The sequence below is a fragment of the Sinocyclocheilus rhinocerous genome, unplaced genomic scaffold (assembly GCF_001515625.1).
Source record: "Sinocyclocheilus rhinocerous isolate Xijiao unplaced genomic scaffold, SAMN03320098_v1.1 scaffold11, whole genome shotgun sequence".
NCBI classification, from domain to species: Eukaryota; Metazoa; Chordata; class Actinopteri; order Cypriniformes; family Cyprinidae; genus Sinocyclocheilus; species Sinocyclocheilus rhinocerous.
In genome coordinates, this window is record NW_015625587.1 from 605349 (window position 1) to 628514 (window position 23166).

Below are 23166 nucleotides of genomic sequence, written 5' to 3' on the forward strand. Positions count from 1 at the left end.
ACACATACCAGCTTCATCGCTGTGTCTGTCACGCGACTCTGTTCCCCAGAGTAAAGATCGGGCTCTGTCTTTACATTTATTTTGAAAGATGAAACTCGCTATTATGGTAAGGGGCATACATTTCCGACTAGTGCTTGCGGTGTTCGGCCAATCACAATGCACTGGGTCAGCTGGCCAATCAGAGCAGACTGCGCTTGTCGGAAGGAGGGACTTTGTAGAAAACTAAGCGTTTGAGAGAGGCGGGGCATATAGGACCTACAATAATGTACAGTATTTGAAAAATAATGTGTTTTTTGAACATTAAAGCATGTCAACATATTCTGTTACACCAAATACACAAAATAATGATCTTTAAAAAAGCATCATATGACCCCTTTAACACAAACAGAGCAAGTGTTTCATGAGCAAGCCCATCTGGGGGATGCGTACTGGGTTGCTTATGTCAGCACAATTCCCTGACTCAGTTGAGCTCTTTAGTAGGACTGAAGCTTCTCAGTTGCACTAATGGTAGCATGGCCCACATGGGGACTATTAGTGGGGTTAACCATCAGCATGGACTTTCATTCATTTAACTCTTTCCCAGGGGCATGGAGGAAAAGTAAACCAGAACATTACTAAACTCCCAGGAAAGTGCAGTTATTCCCAAGTATATTATAAAAACAAACCTAAGTAGTAAATTATCACTCCGTGTTTCCCCAAAACTTTCCAAAGGCCCTTTGTGTACCAATTCCCAAGAAAGAAGTTCTAAAAAGCTCAAAGCTGCACCAAATCTGCTGGGAATTAGTTGTCTTTTCATTTTCCTTGTTGGATTTATATTTCCAATCAGATTACTTCCTTATTGCCCCACCAACACAGGACTCGATTTGATCACAGCCTTAAAAAATTCCCAGACCGTGTAAGTTGAGTTCAGTGAAACACAATGAAGCTTGGGTATCTGTTCTGTTGTTTGTCTCTGAATATACTACAGTATTCACAACACTCTATGAATCTAAACAGTCACCCTGACTACCATATGACAAACGGTTGACAAAGGAATGCTTTGTTTAAAGGATGCAAATGTAGTGCTGGGTCAGTAGCCCAAGGACAGTTTAATTACTGGGCATAAATTTAGCTTTCCAAACACTACGCCTGCTGGGCCTCCAACCTGTTATTATGCTTTTTTATATTTATTTTACAAGAGTCAAATTACTTTCAAGGAAGCACAATAGTGGTGCTTGAGGAACTGAGCAAAAACTTGATTGTGTAAGAATAATAATTTTCAAAACTCCCAACTTTCTGTTTATTTCTAGGTTTAAATAAGATATTGAATACCATATTTTTAATGTGGTCTCAGACTTTTGGACTCCACTCTAGTGCCATTGTATTACATCTGATAACACCCAGTGTTAATTTAAGATTTTTTATGTAATACTATAGTATTTATTAATGTTTTCAATTAACTTTTACTATAATATTTTCAGTTTTCAATTTGATTTTACTGTATAGCAAGCTTGTTATGCACTTTTGTAAGTTTTAATAGTTTTTGTTTTCATTTACTATAAATTTAGCTTTAATTTATTTTCATTATTATATTATATTATATAATATTTTTAGTCAGTTTAGACAGTTTTAGTCACTTTAGTTCAGTTTTTTTAAATGTAAGTTCTTTAATCCAATATTTCTATTTTATTTCAGCTTTACTTCAATTAACAAAAATAATTTTTCATAGTGTTTGTTTAATTTTTGTTCTAGTTCAACTCAACGCCTGCTGGGCCTCCAACCTGTTATTGTGCTTTTTTATATATTTATTTCACAAGAGTCAAATTACTTTCAAGGAAGCACAATAGTGGCGCTTGAGGAACTGAGTGAAAACTAGCAAAACTTGAATGCGTAAGAAGGTCACCGTGGGGTCAATTAGAGCGACATTGCATGACAAAACCAGCACGTTATTGTGCATTTTTCCACCGTAAAGCCCAGTGATGTCACAATAACATCGGACTGAATGTTTTGCTGTTGAATAGGTCAACATTCTGGCTCTAAAATTAGTGAAGAGATTAGGTGAGACTCTCACCATCTCAGTGGGGTCAACGCTGTGTATTTAGAAGGCTTAGACGAACTCCTGGAGACTCTTAGGTGTCCGGTAAAGTTCACCTGGCATTCAGGTGATGAGTCATAGCCCTCAGCTGCCTGATCCTGTCACTGGATGCCACTGTCATTCAGACTGCCTGTGGAGAACGAGAGGGCTGCTGGCTCCATCGTCATGACAGCCGCCGTCCTCCTCTGAGTCAAACAGGACACCTGACTGGGCGTGTGGCTGTGAGGTGCGTGACGGCCGCATGGGTGGGGGGTTTAGGCCATACAGAGAGGTCTGTTGTGATTGGCAGAACCGTGATTGCACAGTTCACGCTCTTTGAACTACATTGGACCACCCTTATGTTGGGCTTTCTTTCCCAAGAGCGAGAAGCACAGTAGCAAGGACACTGTGTTGTGAATGCACCACAGTGTGACAATTTGATCGTAACAGGCTTATGTAACAGGGATGCCTGCATGCTCATCTTCCAGCAGACAACGACTGCACCGACTGTTATATAACTAGATCAGCCTCCCCACAGAGCCAGGCTGCGCCTGTGCACGGCACACAGCAGCCTGCCAAAGAGAGCGAGAGCGAGAGCGAGAGAGAGACAGAGACATAGAGAGTGAGACAGAGAGAAACAATGCTGCCTGCTGCAGGAACACAAAGAGAGTCAAAGACAATGCAGGAGTGAAATAAAACATTCGGAAAAGGATACTATCAGTGGAGTAATGATAAAAGTAATGCATTAAATAATCTAGCCATCACTTACAAAAAAGTATTGTGGCATATATAATACAGTTTTCATTTTTTGGGGGGCATGAATAATGGAAATGAAATTATTCAGTATTTGTATAGTGTAATAAAATATATTATATTATATTATGTTAGTGACCTAGAAAAAAAATTATATTAATTTTAAAATCCCAATATTTCTGTTTCAGATGTGATAAACTGCACGAGAGAGAGACAGAGACATAGAGAGTGAGACAGAGAGAAACAATGCTGCCTGCTGCAGGAACACAAAGAGAGTCAAAGACAATGCAGGAGTGAAATAAAACATTCGGAAAAGGATACTATCAGTGGAGTAATGATAAAAGTAATGCATTAAATAATCTAGCCATCACTTACAAAAAAGTATTGTGGCATATATAATACAGTTTTCATTTTTTGGGGGGCATGAATAATGGAAATGAAATTATTCAGTATTTGTATAGTGTAATAAAATATATTATATTATATTATGTTAGTGACCTAGAAAAAAAATTATATTAATTTTAAAATCCCAATATTTCTGTTTCAGATGTGATAAACTGCATTTAGTAATATGGTTACATTTAGTAATATTAGTACTTCAACTTAAATCAATTTTATTTGAGTTAGTTACTAAGGCGACATTCATTTTTTATTTTTTTTAAATAAATCGTTTTTTTAAGCTGATGTTTTTCATCTAATATTTGTAGTTTATTTCAATTAACAAACAATTTTTCACAGTTTTAGTTTCATTTTAGTTTTAGTTAACAATGGCGACACTGATAACACTGCAGTACTTCTAGAATACTTTTTGTAAGGGACATGAGACATTATATACTGACCCTACATATCATGTGTGTAAATATTTGATTAAAATACACATGCAATATAATAGCGGAAAGTAAAATCAATAGGTTGTAATATATCTCTCTATGTTGGTAATGCACACATCACCCTTGTAGAATCAGATTTTTCATTGTTCATTACTTGCAGTATGTACATCTGAGCCTTCTCCCATTACATGGAGTTCATATTTTCCCAAATGTATTCCATATAATGGCTGACAATATCATTTGATGAACAGGCAGAGATGAAATCTGATTATGAAGGAGGATCTGCAGAATGGATTTAAACATAGTAAAATGTAATGTATGGATATATAGCCATATAGTCAAAATACTGAATAAACACACATGCAAGATGTGAGCCTGACAGTGAGGAGCTACAAATATTATCTTGTGTTTTCATCTATGACCTTTATATTCCCTAAGAAGTTTCCTTTTGTATCATGCCCATGTGGATAATTTATGTAGTATTTTTGCATAGTGCAGCAAAATCTAGAGGCGGTTTCTTGCTCTTGGGCTTCAGAGCAGATAAATCCACCCTTATAGGAAGGCATCACAATCCTCTGCCACTCTGCTGCCAGACTCTGGGTTTTGTGGAGTCTAATGGGTGGTAATGTTGGATAAATGTTTCCAGCATACATGTGCCAGCAGGACCAAAACTCAATTAGCTTTGCTCCATACTGCAGTCTAATCCAATGTGCTTGGGTTTTACACTTAGAATGCAATTACACCTCTGACAGCCGCTTTCAGTCATTTCACTATAAGAGCAGTGCCTGCAAATCGAGTACAGTTGCTCTCAAAATGATTTTTTATCCTCTCAAAAGGATTTTGTTCTAAAAACCAGTTGCAGCTGGTTTTGTAGATTCTCAAATGGTCACATAAAAACAGAAGACTCACAGGAAATGAAATGATTGTTTTTTAAACTTCTTTACTGCTTGTGGTGTAACTCCTGGAGCATGTTAGGAACGTATTAGCCTCCCAAAGCCAATCAATGGGTCATACTGTGGCTAATCCTGGAGTAAACCACCCACTTAGACAGGAAATAGGCATCTGACTGATATATAAAGTGAACAATCACAGTTTATCGGCTGGGTAAATATGTATAGATGGACGGACGGACGAATAGACAGACAGACAGAAATACAGACAGACAGACAGACAGAGACAGACAGACAGACAGACAGACAGAGACAGACAGACAGACAGATAGATAGATAGATAGAATTTAGAGAACTTTTGGTTTTTCAGATGATCAAAACGAATAGAATAATATTGTACTCTGCATACGTGAGAGTTTTTTGGTCCCTGAAATGTTGAAATATTCCATTTTAATGATGCAGACAATGACCACAATTTTTTTAAGTGAAACTCTTGTTGTGAAAATGCACAACTGCACGTCACATCCCATTGATAGCAGGCTGAGTATCAGCATTGTGATTTCACACTGGGTCAAAGGGATCCCTGGAGATACACTTGCCAGTCTGGCTCTGGGAACTCAGAGGAGCAGAGAGGGTCAAAGCAGAGACAAAACATCCTGCAGCACTGCTGAGTCAGTGTGTGTGTGTGTGCTGGTGCTGGGGGAGTGAGATCATTTTGTTGATGTGTCTCTCTCCCTTGTTCATTGTTAGGCAAGCCTGCCAGAAACGGAGAGTTTCCAGACAGGAGTAAGTAGTTTATATGAATTGATGAGGGGAGTTATTTTTCTTTTATGCCTCTTCCAAAGTTTGTTTCTCATATAAGATATTGTGTGTGCAGCTCTGAGAGAACAACATAAGCCTTTAGATGAAGAGTGGGCTGGGAAATGATACAGTGAGAACACATTACTTCAGAATTCAGGGAGAAACACTGCATTATTCGAACTTAAAACTTAAAAAAGAATGTCCCTGATGAATACCCAGCATGGTTTGTTTGTCTTAGCTGGTTTACACTGGTCTCCCAAGCTAGAAAACACCCAAAACAGCCTGAAAGACCAGCTAACCATATTAGGTTGGTTTTTCCAAAATGTTAATGGAGAAAACAGGAAAGACACACATCATTGTTCAACAGTTTGGGGTTGGTATGATTTTTGTTTCTGAAAGAAGTCTTTTTTGCTCACGAAGGCTGCATTTTTTTAATGAAAAATCAAATAAAAACAGTAATATTGTAAAATGTTATTACAATTTAAAACAACTGTTTTCTATATAAACATATTTTAAAATGTAATTTATTCTGGCAAAGCTGAATTTTCAGCAGTGTCAATCATTATAATATGCTGAATTAGTGTTAAAGAAATATAAAGTTCAAAAGACAGAATTAAATTTTCTTTACTGTCATTTTTGATATTTTTAAAGCATCCTTGCTGAATAAAAGTAATAATTTATTTTTAAAAATATCTTGCTGACCCCAAACTTTGAAAATATTTGTCATTCTCATATTAAAATCATTACAACATAGAAGAATGCCTCATGCTTACTCTGATTTCATCTAATATCAAGTTTGTTTTAGTCTGGCATGGAGAAAGACATGTAAAATATAGCAATGGCCATTTCAATCCTCTATCTCTCTTTAGTTCATTTTAAGTCAAAGTGAAACAAGACTCACAAACCATTTAACTTCGGTTATGTGACCGTTTTCAGTAAGATTTTGAAAGAAGTCTCTTATGCTCACCAAGGCTTCAGTTGATCAAGAATAGAGTAAAATGTAATATATTATAAAAATTTCAATTAACTGTTTTCTATTTTAATATATTTTAAGATTTCTTTTATTCCTGTGATGCAAAGCTGAATTTTCAGCATTATTACTCCCGTCTTCAGTGTCACATGATCCTTCACAAATCTTTTGAATATGCTGATTTGGTGCCCAAGAAACATTTCTTCTTATTATATATGTTGTCAACAGTTGTGCTTCTTAGTATTTTTGTGGAAACCATTTTTTTCAGGATCTTTGATGTGTAGAAAGTTTAAAAGACCAGCATTTCTTTTGAAATAAATTCTTGTAACAATGTTGGAAAAAATAAAAAATAAAATAAAAATACATATAAAATAAAAACTGACTGACCCTAAATGTTTGAAAGGTAGTGCAGTTCTGAATAAATAAATAATACGGCGAGACTTGATTTTATTTATCTGGAACTAATTTGATTATGAAATAATTTGCGACCCAAATGCAAGTTCACAATCAATTCATTAAATGTTAATCCAAATAACTATAAACATAATAAAAATTCTTTAAGAAAATTTAATGTGTTTTAAAAACATATTCTCTGCAGACCCCCTGCAGTACCTTCATGGCCTCCTGGTTGAAAACCTACATGCCTAAAACTGATTTTCATAGCAGAAAAGCAAGGTAATTTCAGTTTTTTTTTTAATCCCTGGTTGAAAACCTACATGCCTAAAACTGTCTAAATAGATTTTTTTCTGGCTTTAACATTATTTTCCCTGCTCCGATTTTCATAGCAGAAAAGCAAGGTAATTTCAGTTTTTTTTTTAATTAAATATTGAAAAATTGCACCAGATTCAACTGTACACTCTGGTAGCCGAGCTGATAGAGAGTTCTGTGACGCAGCAGCTATGTGGATCAAGAGTAACATCCTACAGAGCATTCAGTCAATATCTCATCGCTAACTGGGAAGCTTTATCTATGCAAAAACACATTAGCTCTCTGTCTTTATTTTTCAGCATCAGAGTCATTACCGTCTCTCCTCATTGGCTGCTAGTGTCGGTAAAATATAGCAATGGCCATTTCAATCCTCTGTCTCTCTTTAGTTCATTTTAAGTCAAAGTGAAACAAGACTCACAAACCATTTAACTTCGGTTATGTCACCGTTTTCAGTAAGATTTTGAAAGAAGTCTCTTATGCTCACCAAGGCTTCATTTGATCAAGAATAGAGTAAAATTTAATATATTATAAAAATTTCAATTAACTGTTTTCTATTTTAATATATTTTAAGATTTCTTTTATTCCTGTGATGCAAAGCTGAATTTTCAGCATTATTACTCCCGTCTTCAGTGTCACATGAACAAAAATCATTATAATATGCATCTGATGCATGCTCAAGAAACATTTCTTATCATTATCAAAGTTGAAAACAGTTACGCTACTTAATATTTTTTGTGTAAACAGTGCTACATTTTTCTCAAGATTCTTTAATTAATAAAAGGTTCAAAAGAATAGTATTAAATTGAAAGAGAAATATTTTGTAACAATGTAAATGTATTCATAGCAGAAAAGCAAGGTAATTTCAGTTTTTTTTTTAATTAAATATTGAAATATTGCAGCAGATATGCAGTTTTTTCTTTGCAGTTTGATGAGCAGTGTTGGGGAGAGTTACTTAAAAGTAAAGCATTACAATATTGTGTTACTCCCTAAAAAGTATCGAATTACTTAGTTACTTTTTATGGAAAGTAATGTGTTAAATGACTTTTGCGTTACTTTTTCTCATCTGGCCTGGGCTTGTTTGTTTGTTTTTAATATAAAAAAGCTCTGCTTTTGGCAAATGTAAAAGCCCTTTCACACCAAAAGTGCTCAAACAAACCTCTCAGCTGTGCTGCCATTCTGGATTGCTTGAAGAATAGGACGTAAGAGAAGAAAGTTCAACACTTTCTTCTTGCTCACAAAAAAAATAAAAAAATAAAAAAATAAATTTCACTCTCTTAGCTTTTTTTATTTTTATTTTTCATTTAGTTAGGTTTCTGGTGTGTCTGCCAGCTCAGAAAAGCTGAAAAGAAAACACGCAGCCAATTCGTTATGGGCTTTCTGAGTCTGAAATGGTGTCATCCAGCGAGCTGTTTCAATTTGCAGCCGGTTTCTATGTAGATATCTAGCTATTTGAATAAGATCACCTCTGAGCCATATACAGAGTCCAAGGCAACAATTCACACATCTTGTGTCGACACGCCCTATGGAAGATAAGGGTTTTAACCAAAGTATGTTAAATGTTACAGACATTTCATGATAATTCTAAAGAATCATATACCAACTTGTGGAAAATGGGCATCCTTGTCACCTTTAACATATTTAAATATTGCAGGTTTGTGTAATATTCTGAGTTTGCTTTTCACTGTTTTTATTCATTTTGAGGAATACTGAATCTGTTTTTGTGCAAATGAGATGAGTAAATGGATGTTCACATTTAGTCTAGAACCACAGTAACAATCATGTTTACACGGCACACACAATGCCTCTGCACTTATTCATGAGTTCTCTCAACATGGGAACAGGAGAGCTGTCAATCAATAAATGGGAAAACAATCTGGCGTATTTGAACTCAGATATTTCCTTGTAAATTAAAAAGTAATGCATTACTACTAGTTACTTTACTCATGTTACTTGTAATGCGTCACTGCTGATGAGTCATACAAAATAAGACTAAGAACTTGTATTAAGAAAGTAAATAGTCAATTTTGCTGAATTTCAAGTTATGGCCATATAGTGTGCGTTTCTTTTCCATTTGAGGCTGTAAGAAAGACTGATGCAAGAAAATCGTACATACCATTAGCTAATGTAATAAACCTTGGGTTAAGAGCAAGGCCAATCTTAGAAATTGCTTTAAATAGTGATAACTTTCATAAATGTTTCATTGTATGCCAATCAATATTTTAACTTCACTGCTCTTATAAAACCACATGAAATACCCCATAGCCTGCCTACAGAGGGTAAACAAAGCACCGCTGAGCTCTTGACGTCGTCTCATAGGTCTGTAACACACTCACCTGGTTCTAAAGGAAAACCACAGAGAGAATCATGGAACCCTGACCTACAGATACAGACCTCAGCCGTCCTTCTGTTGCGCTAGTGTTACACAAGTGTGCAGAAACATATCACACTATTAGTAAAACACTCTTGCATAAGCAAACATTAACTATGCTTAGTCAAGCTGCCAACTGATAAACCACACATTTGAGAAGAGGGGCCTGATTTGCAGGGCCCAAAAACACTTAATGTTCAATCCCTTCCTTATCCGCAAGCCACTCAAAACATCTCCAGCACTGAGAGAAATTCACGAAGCACGCTCCCTTTTGGTATCGCTACTTTCAAAACAGATTTTCATGCCTGTTTTTCTTAGTTTTCTCTGGTAATAGTAAAGTAACGTTTTTGCTGTAAACGCTGCCAAAGGCTACACAATTGTGAGTGTGATTATTGCTTGTAACTGGAAGAGGGTTTTATGGACAATGAGGCCAGTTTGGGGCACTGAGACTAAATTGGGTGAACAAAAAAAGCATAGACAGATGGAGAAAGACGAACCATCAGCGCTTAAATGACATATTGGTGGAGGTAAAAACAATAATTAAGTCACTATCTGAAGTCACTGATGGGACTTTTTATCTATGAAAAAGTGCTGATATGAAATTGCATAACTGGAGTAGTATCAAGTAATTAAAGGCTACATTGTTCGACCAGTGATGACCATCCGTATTGAGCAATGAATATCATTCATGGCATGGAAGATAAAATCAGCAGAACATCAGTTCCACCTGGTGGCCAGACAGACAAATAAAAATACAACCTTCTCATTCTGTTGTTTCAGACTTGATTTAAATGTTCAGCAACATTTTGATATCCAATATCAGGGCTCAACATTATTCAAAATAAAATCAAAAATAAAGTATAACAAATATTAAAATATAAAATTTAAATCTCTTTAAAATATTTTATTTTTAATATACATAAGATATAATTAAAATGATTTTTAATAATTTTAAATTTGTAATAATTATATTTTTCTTTTTTTAATTATTTTAAATTTGTAATAATTTAATGTATTTAAATATTGTATAGAGAGAAACAGAGCTTTCATTTTTTTTAGCAAAAAAAAAACAACAAAACAAATTGGTGAAGACTGCAGAAACATTGTTATAATTGTTGAGCCCTGAACTTCAATCACTGCTTTGGCATAAATTCTACATCCAATAATGAAGTGCAAGATTTGTAAAGACTCGACTCGGACTAACCAACACTTTACATGAGTTTATTGAAATACATACAGCATTAGCACAGATTGAACAACACCATATCACTGAAATAGTACTTCTACTGAAATAATGAAATGAGCAATATTGTCCATGGTATGATGAAATGTTATAAAACAGCAAAGGCACTTTTTCATAAGTCTGAAATAAACCTGGTCACTTTTGATAAGAAGTTATCGTAGAAAGGCACATGAAGAATTACTAATCTTGCATGTTGCTCCTAATAATAGACTATAGATGAACCGTCATGCTTGTGTTAAACTATTACTTCGGGAAAAGTTCAAATATACTTTATATATACACTACATACTTCACAATCAATTTCTTCCAATGTCACAAGCGTAGCACAGGCAATACCGAATAACTTGAGGCAGACACACCTACAATACTTAGAGTTATGAATTTTCAACTTCATATTTTGCTTTCACATATTTTTAGCAGTGTTAAAAAAAAAGGTAAACTAATATGTATGGTCACTTTTAGAACATTTTTGTCCACAAAATTCCTATGTAATTACTCTAGCACAAATTAATAACAAAAAAATAAAATAAACAACAAAAAAAGTAATTTAAAAAACCTGACTAAGTGTCACAGGCTGAATGATTAACAATCTGTTTTCAGAAACAACATCTACCCATTAAATATATCAATTTTTAACATAGTACCCAGCCCTGAACTGCTAATTTATATAGAAGTGCTATTTAAATGTGTTACTCCACAATAAATTACCTATTGCCACACTAAAGTACCTTTTACACAAGTATTCTGTTAAACACAAACAAGTTAGATATGCTAACATGTGCCTCTGATGGACTGGCAGCACCATAATATATTAATTTGGATCAGTGATTAATATTACAGCACAGTCTGTTGTTCATGGCAGTGCGGGAGACCCCGGTCAGAGTGTGTAGCGAGCTGTACTGGTGAAGGGTGTGTCGGATTGGGCTTATCTGCTGGATGCACAAGTTTCAGGGGCTCTACAGAGGACATGGAGTGAAAACGGCCCCCTGTTTAAGCCCCCACGGCCCTCTCTCCCCATTGCTAAATTGTATGTAGTGAAATTGTATATTATAGAGTGTCTACTGTACAATGCATTGAAGAAGTTGAACCCTGAAGGTGAAATGTTATCACTGTAAAAAAAATAAAAAAAGGTTTCTTCTTCAGGTAGAGTAGGTTTCTAGCAGCAGTATCATGCATATTTGAATTTGTGGCTAGGACCACTATGTTGATGGTCTGTAGGATAGTTATTGTGTGTTTTTGTTGCATTGGAAATGTGTGGCCTTAGGTTTGAGTAGCTTGCACCTGTTAAACCAACGACTAGTGCTAAACAAGATAAACTAGCACTCCCCATTGCTAAATTGTATGTAGTGAAATTGTATATTATAGAGTGTCTACTGTACAATGCATTGAAGAAGTTGAACCCTGAAGGTGAAATGTTATCACTGTAAAAAAAATAAAAAAGGTTTCTTCTTCAGGTAGAGTAGGTTTCTAGCAGCAGTATCATGCATAACCGAATTCGTGGCTAGGACCACTATGTTGACGGTCTGTAGGATAGTTATTGAGTTTATTTGTTACACTGGAAATGTGTGGCCTTAGGTTTGAGTAGCTTGCATCTGTTAAACCGGCGAGTAGTGCTGTTACCTTAATGCTAAACAAGATAAACTAACAATATTGACTTTATAAAACATACTAACAGCCATACTGAGTTTGAAATACAGTAACTCCATGAGAAGTGAATTATTGAGGATATCAACAACACGGTGGAAGCGACAAGTACAGTAAAAGTCATTTCATTCATTTATCCTTCATGTGTGGAGACAGTGACTCCTATGACAGAGGTACACTACTGCTCAAAAGTTTGGGGTCAGTAAGATTTTTTTGACATAAAATAACACTTTCATTAAGCAAGGATGCATTCAGTTGGTAAAGACTATTTCAAATAAATGCTAAATAAAAGTTTTTACAAAAAATAATGAGCAACACAACTGTTTTCACTATTGCTAATGATAATAAATGTTTCTAGAGCACCAAATCAGCATATTAGAATGATTTCTGAAAGATCATGTGACACTGAAAACCAGAGTAAAGGCTTCTGAAAATTCAGCTTTGCTGTCACTAAATAAATGATATTTTATTATAAAATAAAACAAAGAGTAGTTATTTTAAATTGTAATAATTTTACACAATATTACTGCTTTACTGTATTTTTGACCAAATGCAGCTTTGTAAGCATAAGTGACTTTTTTCAAAAACATTTTAAAAATCTTACACATGCCAAACATTTGAACAGTGCAAGAAGGGAGACAGCAGTGAATCATTCATTAAGCAAAAAGGCTGCTTCTCATTTCATTAATTGTCCATCCACTTTACTTTACTTGCAGTATAGCTCCTTTATCTTAAGATCTTAAGGACGCGAGTATGAGATAAAGGATGGAGGAATCAAAGCAAAACGGAATATGCTGTTCACTCGAGCATTACTTTTAAATGACATTTTTGCGCAGCTATATTACTTAAAAAAAATATGTGTGCTTCAGGTGTCAGTACTGAGAAGACAAGAAAATCTAGTGGTGAATGGCATCTTTCTGCACAGCAGTAATCCTCACATGCCATGTGTCAATGTACTGAACAACTGAAACAGACTTTAGTGTCATTTTTGCGTTTTTAAATACTTGTCATGGCATCATATACTTTTGTTGTTGTCCATGCATTTTTTAAATGACTAAGTACCTACCAGCCCTATGAGACTAGTCACTAATCATCTGTTTCAGATTTGAATTGCTTTAAGTCTTGACGATTTAATGGTTTTTGGAGATTGCGATATTTCTAACACAACACAAACATGAGCAGTTTGAATAGGTGAGAGAGTCTCACCCACTCAAGCTCAGTTGAAGTCTCGATTGGGGAAAATAACAGGAGCCACAAGCGTCCACAGGTAGAGCCCCAGACCCAGCCAGCTGGAGCTGATCTTTATCCACACTGCAGGCATAGTGCTCTGCATGGCCTGAGTGGTTGTATCAGGTCTGAAGATAAAAGACAAAGAACAATATTTAGACCTCAGCTTGTCTATGGTGCAGTTCTGTTGTATGCTTTGTGACTGCATAAAAAAAATGACCAGTACATCCTTCAAAATTTAAAAGAATCAAAATGAAAAAATGTCATACAGGTTTGGAACATAAATGATGACTATTTTCATTATTCGGAGAACTATCCCTTTAAACTATGATAGGTGAAAGTATTTTAAAATGACAAACTTCACCTTTAAAAAAAGTGAACTTTTTGGTTCACTCCAGATTCAAAAAGTGGAAGAATGAGCACTTACTTGTACCAGTTAGTGAGTGTCATCATAATGTAGAGAGAGGCCAGTAAGAGGTGGAAGTGGAAAAAGGAATAGTTGTATGTGACCCCGTCCTCTTCATTATCCACGACACGCCGCAGTCCGTCTTTCCCCACCTCCTCTCCTCCCACAGTGCCCTTCCCCTCCTCCGTCTGCATCAGCCTGTTCACCTGAGCGTTACTGGATGAACGGATGCTGAAAAGAGAAAAGACATGGACACTAGCATGACAATGTTCACTTCTCTTAGATTCATATTTAATTGATGATGAGCTATACTGGGGGTAGAGTTCAAAGGCAGAGAGGTTGTTTTTTTCTGATATGGTAAAATGTAACATTTTCTCACACTTGCCAATGAATGGCAAATTAATTGAGCAAATTTGGGGGTCAAACGTTAAAGGGGTCCTATTATGCTTTTTCACTTTTTCAACTTTAGTTAGTCTGTAATGTTGCTGTTTGAGCATAAAAAATATCTGCAAAGTTACAAAGTTCAAAGTCCACTTCAAAAGGAGATATTTTATTTAACAGAAATCACTTTTCAAAAACTACAACGAATGACTCGATTTAGAAAAGACACATTAAAACTGACAGTAAAGAAAAAAAAATATTTAAATAAATGCTGTTCTATTAAACTTTATATTCATGAAACAATCTAAAAAAAAAGTTAATGATCATGGTTTCCAAAAAATATTAAACAGCACAACGTGAACATTAATAAATGTGTCTTGAACACCAAATTAGCATATTAGAATGATTTCTGAAGGATCACATGACACTGAAATCTGGAGTAACGGCTGCTGAAAATTCAGCTTTGCCATCAAAGGAATAAATTACATTTTACATTATATATAAAGAAAATTTTAAATTGTAACAAAATCTCACAATAGTACTGTTTCATTGTGTTTTTGATTAAATAAATGCAGCCTTGTTAAGCATTCTTCTTTCTAAAAAATTAAAAATTAAAAAAATTTAAAAATTTAAAAAAAAATCTTAAGGACCCCAAACTTTTGAACAATACAATACAATACAATATTAGTGCCATTCAAAAGTCTGAATGAAAATTAATAAAAATCTGATTCGAAATCTAATTTTAACCTGCAAAACCTTTTGAAATTTTTTAATGAAAAACTTTAGGATTTTGAAAAATCTAAAGAAATGTTGACAAACTGAATACAAATGTTTAAGATTTTAAGAAGCACAATATTTAAGAAGCACGATTAATAAAATAACACATTTATGACACTGACCACGTTAAAGGCCAAAGCAACCATTTAATGTGCGAGTAACTCTTTACTCTCTACTTGCCAAGGCCAAATTGAACTCACAGTTGCTGCTTGGCAAATGTTAATTTTGGACCCTGCCTACAGGTGTCAACATCGGACACCACTAATCAATCAATCAACCCATGTCTCTGTGCAGCTGGATGCGAATGTTAAATTGTAATGTACAATGAATCAGCATGGAAAACACCAGTTAACTACAGTAGCTGGTGTAGAAATAGATGGTCTTTATAAATTTAAATAACACTGATAGTAACAAGAGGTCAATTAAAGAAACAAAAGTCATGTTCATAAATGTTTTTGCTTGATGTACCTGGCATAAAAGGTGCAGAAGAGGAAGATAACCAGTCCCACAATGCCTTGAGCATCCCACCACTGCACCATTCCAGGGGAGCTTGTGGGCATGGCTTCAGTTGTGCTGATATTGGACACCAGGCTGAGCAAACTAGGGTTACATTCACGGTCTATGGGTGGAGCCAGACAAATGAAAAGTTTAAAAGTGAACAACAGAAACATAATATAATACAACTATGGCAATTAATCACATACTTCCCTACTAAAAACTATGATCAAACACCTAGTGGTGAGCTAATAATTTTTTTAAACTTATCTAGGTTGCTAATAGGTATACTTACTAGACATAACAGAATGTGGGGATAGTGGGTTAAATTTATAATCTGGATTCTAACAGGTAATTTGGCTTTATTCAGTAACAAGCATCAGGAGACTATAAAGGTTGAGCATCTGGTTTGCATGAAACCACAAAACTCACCAAAAATTGCATCAACCTGAGTAGGAACGAAATGAAAGCTCATAAAATAAAAAGAGAGAAAAAAAGTCAGACAGTAAATATTTTCTGAGGTTTTTTTTGCATGTGACTTACTAGGATTATTGGTCATGGCGGACCAGGTGACGTACATAGTGTACATAGTAATAATAGAGGACTGAAGCAGACCAGACTGAGGTGAGGCATCCTACAAACACATACAAAAATAAAGCAACATATTTAGTAAAGCATACATCAGATTTGGACTACCCTTGTAAGAAACAAGCCAATATAAACTGCAGATTTTAATAATGGCTGGCACAGTGAAGAAAGCTTGTCTGTTGTGGCAGGCCAGCATTTATATTCTGTATGCAAAGAAGGAAACAAAGAAGTTTCCTAGCAAAGACAAAAGCTGGAGGCTAATGTAAACAGTAGATGACCTTCAGTACAACGGAGGGGCTGTTTTCTTATGCACATTATTATAAATCAGCATTCATGTCAGGATTTGTGTGCTGAGGCAATCGCATATTTGGGAACAGCTAGTTAAAGCGGTTTTGTCATTTCCTGTTTGTTGCTTTACGTTCAAGGACTTAATGCTGCTTAATAGCTTAATATGGTGTTGTTTGGCCTTTTATCGATATTTTTTTTAATTGTTTTTGGGGAATTTTACAGTGCAGAGATGAGACAGGGTACGCAAAGCACTCTGGCATGCTTTAGTACTTTCCCTTTACCTGCACTTTAGGCAGAATGGAAAGCACCGATATGATGACGCAGAGAATAAGGTTGAAGCTGATGAAGAACTTGTGTTCGGTGCAGTTGTCAGGTTTGGTGTAGTAGAGATAAAACAGCACGATTGCAGCAAAGGCCAGGGCGTAATGCAGGATAGTGAAGAACAACAGACCTGTAGGCATAGAAAATAGTCTCATAGTTTCTTTCTCTGAAAAGAGTGGATTGGGACACACCTGTTTGCAAGCCTATTGTGATGAACAGGATGTCTTACAGTGTATGTGCTCTCTATGTACCTGAGAACCAACACTTGCTGTTGCCTTCCTCAGCATTCCTCACCCACACTTCATTCCAGGAGTGGGCAAAGTCGATCAGGAGGATGAGCTGGATCAGGATGAACATGAAGGAGCCCACAATACCAAAGTAGAACCAAACTGTGATTAAAAAAAAGAAGAGAAGTTATGCTTCAGTAGCATACTGGTTAAGTATGCTTAACAACAACACAAAATCAAAATCGAGGATTTTTTTTGAAAAGTGAAAAGAACAGTGTTTATTTGAAATAGAAATATTTTGTAACTATCAATCACTAAAATCACTTAATGGATGTTAAATGCATTTTAAATGCCATTTCATGTCTTTAATTTCTGGTGTGTACCATCAGTTGCTTTCAATAAAAACTGCAAGAGACAAGTAACCAATAGAGACATTGAGTGTTGAAGCCTTTCAAAGGGGTGCATATCAGAATAATATATTGTATTCAGGAATCCTATTAAAATCTGAACACAGAAAAAAGTTGTTCAGCCAAAAATTAAACTTCTGTCATCATTTACTCCCCCTCATGTCGTTCCAAACCTGTATGATTTCTTTTTTTCAGTGAAACACAAGCGAAGATATTTAAAAAAATGTTGGTAATCAAATGCTTCTAGTGACCATCGACTTTTATTGTACAGACAGAAAAAAACCACAATGGGACATTTCTCAAAATATCTTCTTTTGTGTTCCACAGATTAAAGGAAAGTCACACAGGTTTGGAACAACACGAGGGGAAGAATTTTAGTTTTTGGGTGAACACGTTAAACTATATTTATAACTATGCTTAATAAAACATGCTTCTCTGAAGGGCCCATATTCTCATACTTAAATTCACAATGAAACATACTAATGTCAAGATCTTGTTCTGGAAGTTACCCATGATCTCTGAACACAATGTTCTGCATCTTTAATTCCACACCATGAGAATTCTGGCAAGACAGTAACAACGTGTTCTCACTGCTAATGTAATATGCTATAAAAAAATAATAACATCCTATTCCACTTTTAATACGGTCTTTTCCCATGCATCTCATAACATTCAAAACAGTCATTAAAAAGTAATTGACTTCTTCCCTGCAGGAGACTAGGCGTTTTCTTCATCCCTTGAAATTCAGCCCTGCGTTATGACAATGGCTTCCCAGAATAACATTATCATGACTATTGCTGCATTCAGAGCTTAACATCTTTGCCATGTTGTCATTGCCTTTTTGTATTTCCCTATGAGAATATATGAAAATGGAAATTGTTCTGTTATGTGCAGTTAACAGAATAGTTCAACCTAAAATGTACCATCATGAAATGTTCCATCCGGAATGAAAAAGGCTCCGACAGTGATGCCAACAAGTATCAGAAACTTGAAGAACCAGAACCTGACAAAATAGTCAATGATGAAATCAAGCTAATTTCATTTTCAATTAATTTAGTAAATGTTACAATAACAGTAGCATAATAATGTAACAGTATATAAATAATAATAAAGGGCTTACCCATTCTGAATAGCAGCACGAGGGTCTTTACTGCTCTTTACACGAATCATGATTGCAGAAAAAAGGAAAAAGAAGCATGCCATAGCAAAACACATGCGGTACACTGATTTGTAGCCTACAATCACATCGCAATTGACATGGTTCTCGATCCCTGGTATTGTGGTTCCTCCTTGACAAAAGCCAGGAATCTGAAGAGACATTAAAAACTGAAAATTAACACACTGCAATGAAAGCATAAATGAGGCAAATTTAGACTGATGGTGGGCCCACCTTGCGGAGCTGCGTCTCCATGCCAGGCAAGATCATGATTACAGACACCAGTGTCCCCAGCAGAAGGAAGAAAGAGAAGAGCAGCCGAGTGACGGTGGAGTTATTGGAAGAAGGACAACAGCCACAGAGCAGACATGGAGCAGAGCCACACAAACACGAGGCCTGTAACACAGAGGGAGTAAGAGAAAGAGCAATTATATCACCAGTTCAAGCATTTATTGTTAAAATGCCATAGTTCACAAAAGAATCTGCAGAACATTATACAATTTAATATATACTGCGCTGATAAAGATTGTTTGGGGTTGTGAGTTTTTTTTATTTTTTATGTTTTGGATGTCTCTTACACTCACAAAGATTGCATTTATTTGACAAAAACAAAACAGTACAAACATTAAAATTTTGAAATATTATTACCATTTAAAGTAACTATTTTAAGTTTTGCATTTTATTATATTTTAAAATGTAACTTATTCCTTTGACTACAAAGACGAATATTTTCCAGTCTTCAGTGTCACATGATCCTTCAGAAATCATTCTAATATGCTCATTTCTTATTATTAGCATTTAGCAATGCTGAAAACTGTGGTGCTTAATAATTTTGTGGAAACCATAATGCCATAATACATTTTGTTCAGGATTCTTTGATGAATAGAAAGTTCAAAAGAACGGCATTTATTTAAATATAAATATTTTTAAACAATATGTCTTCACTGTCACTTTTGATCAAATTAATGCATCTTTTATTCTGAATAACTATAAAAGCATTAATTTTTCAAATAAATAATAAAAAACTATAGTTTTATATATATACATATATATAAATTCCCTCCTCGTATTACATTTTGATAGAGATCAGCTCTCTTTTACTTTATTTATATTATTTATACTTTACTTACACACACACACACATATATATATATACACATATATAATCATAGTTTTGCACCTGGAATAACAAAAATGTTATTTTGTCCAAAAAAAAAAAGAAAGGCTTTGACAATGAGAACCTACAGGGTGTGTAGCCACCTACAGGGTCTGAACCTTTTATAATTATATTAGTTTGAATGATTTTTACATTTGTTTCTGGCCTCTTTGAACAATTCCTTTAGTTGAAAGTGTAAGTGAATGACATTCATGCCCTAATTTGTATATGACTGCAGAAGGAAGAAGGGTTGTTTTGTTGGAGGAAACAGTGAGGAAATCTTTGTTAAAGACTTTGACCCTTATAAATCCAGTCATGCATACTGTATAAATGTTAATTTTAAAACCGTTACTCATGCTGGGAGCAAAATGTTCAGCTCAAACTGATTTTTTTTTCTTGACACAAGTCAGACCTTCACTTTTATATTTCTGTATTAAGCTGATGTGTACGTTTCAGTTCTTTGAAAATGGGCAAAGGACATTATTACAGTTGAACCCAAATTGTTATCCTCAATTACAAAAACTGACTTTCGAAAACTGAAAACCTGTATAACCTGATTATGAGCAAATCATCTCAAATAAAACACACCGAAACTACAAGAAGACCAAATCACACCATAGACTACATTACACAAAAACAATTAGCCTAATAGCTGGCTTGGCTTGACTAAAATATCATCCTCTGCATTGCTGTATAACTTCTATAAATGGTTCAGTTAATAATATCATTGTTATTTGATAGGAAGCCATGGAGGATCTGCTATAATTAATCTTAATGCAAATATGAGCACACTTCTGTGTGCTGTAGTTTTTCAGCGTACAACTCTTCGAAACCACAAATTTTTTATTTAAATATCGCCGTCCATTACGTTAATTTTTGTATTAATATGTTTTTTTTAAAGTTATATTATTCTGTTTTCGGTTCAATTAACAATTTAGAGACGCTGTTTGGTAGCAGCTCGGTTAGCTAAACCATGAAAAATAAAACAGAACACTTACACAGCTCGCAAGAGAACACAAAGCCATACAGGCTCCCATTTTGTATTAGAAAGAACAACAAGCGACTCCACAAACTTTCAGAGGATGAACTGACAAGTCAATTACAGTATGAGCTATTTAACGTTCTATCAGTTGATTCCGGTGTTTGAAGGTGACGATTGTAATGGCAATTCATTCTATTTCATAATAAAAGTCCATATAAACGCTACAAATAGATTGAACAAAACAATAAAAATAAAACAGAATAAAATACAAAATAAATAAAACACATCGATGTATAAATGTAATGTTATTTTTGTGGTATGTTATGTATTTTGAACTACTTTGCATATATTACCTATGGAGACTTTTTCCTCCTTAACATAGGAATACTAGTAGGCTTCGGTGTGTTCATATTAGTTTCAGTAACTCCTGCTTGTGCTGAAGTCCACATGTAAATTAAGCAAAAATGTCTATTATAATGTATTTTAAATCATATGTTATTGGATATAACTATAACAACACAGCCTAAAATACAGTATTTTAATAGTATTAATTTCTTATTCATATTAACATTGGTTAAGAATATTTAAATGCCAATAGTAGGCAGTTTTAGGACGCGGTAACCTTTATTTTGAAACGTGAGCTTAGTGCAAAATATAAACGGCTTATATATTAGCTATATTATATATTATAGTTTATATATTAATTAAGCTAAAAAAATTAATTATAAATTATAAAAAATGCTTATATAGCCTTATATCTATATAAATCAGTACACTAAGAATAACTTTATATGTGATATTGATATTTAAATTAATTTGATATTATAGATAATTAAATTCCAATGATGATAATGATGATATTTGTATATTTCTATCAAACTGATAACATATTTTGATTAAGTAGGTCAGGTATTTTACAAACAGATGTAATTAACCTACATCTCTTTTTGACATTGCAGTGAACATTTAAGTGAAAATTGTATTGGATTTATGAATGTGAAAGTAGATTAATTAAAATAACGATTCCAGATAACGTCTATGCATACAGAGAATCTGTGTGATAATGTCAGTATTTGTGAAACATAACAGTGTTGATCATAATAATTTAATATAAATCCTGGTATTAACACAGTTATGAGTAACGATAATGGCCCAGCTCCATCTTTGAGATGTAAGGTGGACCATAGACAGAGGCGGACAAAGTACACAACTCCATTACTTAAGTGAAAGTACAGATACTGCTGGTCAAACATTACTCCATAGACTCTCAGGGTGGGCCATACAATTTGATTGTAACCATTTTGACAAAACGACCATCTAGGATTCTGTGAGTTTTTATTAGACCCACAACAACAATTTTATGTTAGATATGTGATTTCACTCTTACTGACCAAATACCAATACCCACTGACCAAACAGCTGTAGTTACAAACTTTAATGAAGCGACAAATTTCAAAATCTGACTGGAAAGACATTTGAGTGCACTATAGGGATTTTTGTTGACATTTCAAGCTGAATTAGCAGAACAGTATGCTTCGATCGAGGCCCACCTCCCTGACTTGTTGAGTCAAGCTAATCAGTTTGTAGAAAAAACAAATATAATAAATAATAATCAATAACCAGAAAATCATTACTTTGCCATCTTAATGCCATGGTTATTTGAAACGACAGCGATTTTTTCAGTATTCATTCTCGCTGCGGTGTACCGTCTCCCCTACGAATAATTAATGGTATCGTCCTCTCTGCCCCTGTCAATTATTCCTCTGAAATCACGATCGCAAACGGGAGCCGAGATGGTGTCAAGCCTTAGGACTGGGGCAGGTGCTCTCAAAACACACCGTCTCCCGTGAAAATGTTGCATTAATTTATCAGTAACGTGAAAAATCTGCATCAGTCAGGGATATTGTGGATATCTGTCTACACCGCTGGTAAGTTCTCGCCTCTTCCTTATGCTGTTTGAGCTCGGCATGAGCTTAATCTTCTATCACAGTGTATTAAATTCATTCATTATCATTATTAAGGTGAAACACTGACACGAAGCTTCGAGGCTTTGCTGTAACGATTACTTGCACTGAAATTCATTCAAGATTAATAATGGTATAACGACATATCGGGAGAATGAACGCCCCTTTTTATTGACTAAAATTAAATAAGGATGATAACAAAATAATATAAATATAAATAAACGCACTAATAAACGCAGATGTGAGGAATCAGGGGACGCGTGTGCAACATAAACCTTTATACATGTACACCCATGGGCACGTACTGCTGTCAGATCAATTTCAGCTGTAACCCGAGGGCAACTTTAATATATTCACTGTAAAAACGGGGAAAATAAAAATGCTGGAGTAGACTTCTAGTAACTGGATAACTGTTAGTTACCTTAGTATAGAAGACAAAAGTATGAATTACTTTATATTTTTGGAGAACATTTTATCATTATCATTATCTTACATATTACAAATATATATATATATATATATTGTAGAATC

General features: G+C 34.7%; 1 protein-coding gene and 1 long non-coding RNA gene across 3 annotated transcripts in view; one reads left to right on the forward strand and one right to left on the reverse strand.

Moving 5' to 3' along the window:
- Positions 1-12865: 12865 nt before the first annotated feature.
- On the reverse strand, positions 12866-20842 carry LOC107755451 (serine incorporator 1-like). 2 transcript variants are annotated; one of them, XM_016572244.1, is made up of 10 exons: positions 20688-20842; positions 18768-18929; positions 18498-18685; positions 18301-18380; positions 16995-17132; positions 16704-16873; positions 16090-16180; positions 15520-15670; positions 13915-14124; positions 12866-13615 (listed from the first exon to the last, which is right to left on the reverse strand). In XM_016572244.1, exons 1-10 carry the CDS (start codon positions 20724-20726, stop codon positions 13477-13479), a joined length of 1368 nt encoding a protein of 455 aa, XP_016427730.1. In that variant the 5' UTR covers positions 20727-20842; the 3' UTR covers positions 12866-13476. The 2 variants fall into 2 exon arrangements, with proteins under 2 accessions (XP_016427730.1, XP_016427722.1); XM_016572236.1 differs by having other exon boundaries at positions 15979-16180.
- Positions 20843-22423: 1581 nt separating this feature from the next.
- The window catches only part of LOC107756130 (uncharacterized), an 11661-nt gene continuing 10918 nt past the window's right edge, over positions 22424-23166 (forward strand). Inside the window, exon 1 of the long non-coding RNA XR_001641785.1 lies at positions 22424-22599. This is a non-coding gene — a long non-coding RNA (uncharacterized LOC107756130). The remainder of the gene's footprint in view (positions 22600-23166) is intronic.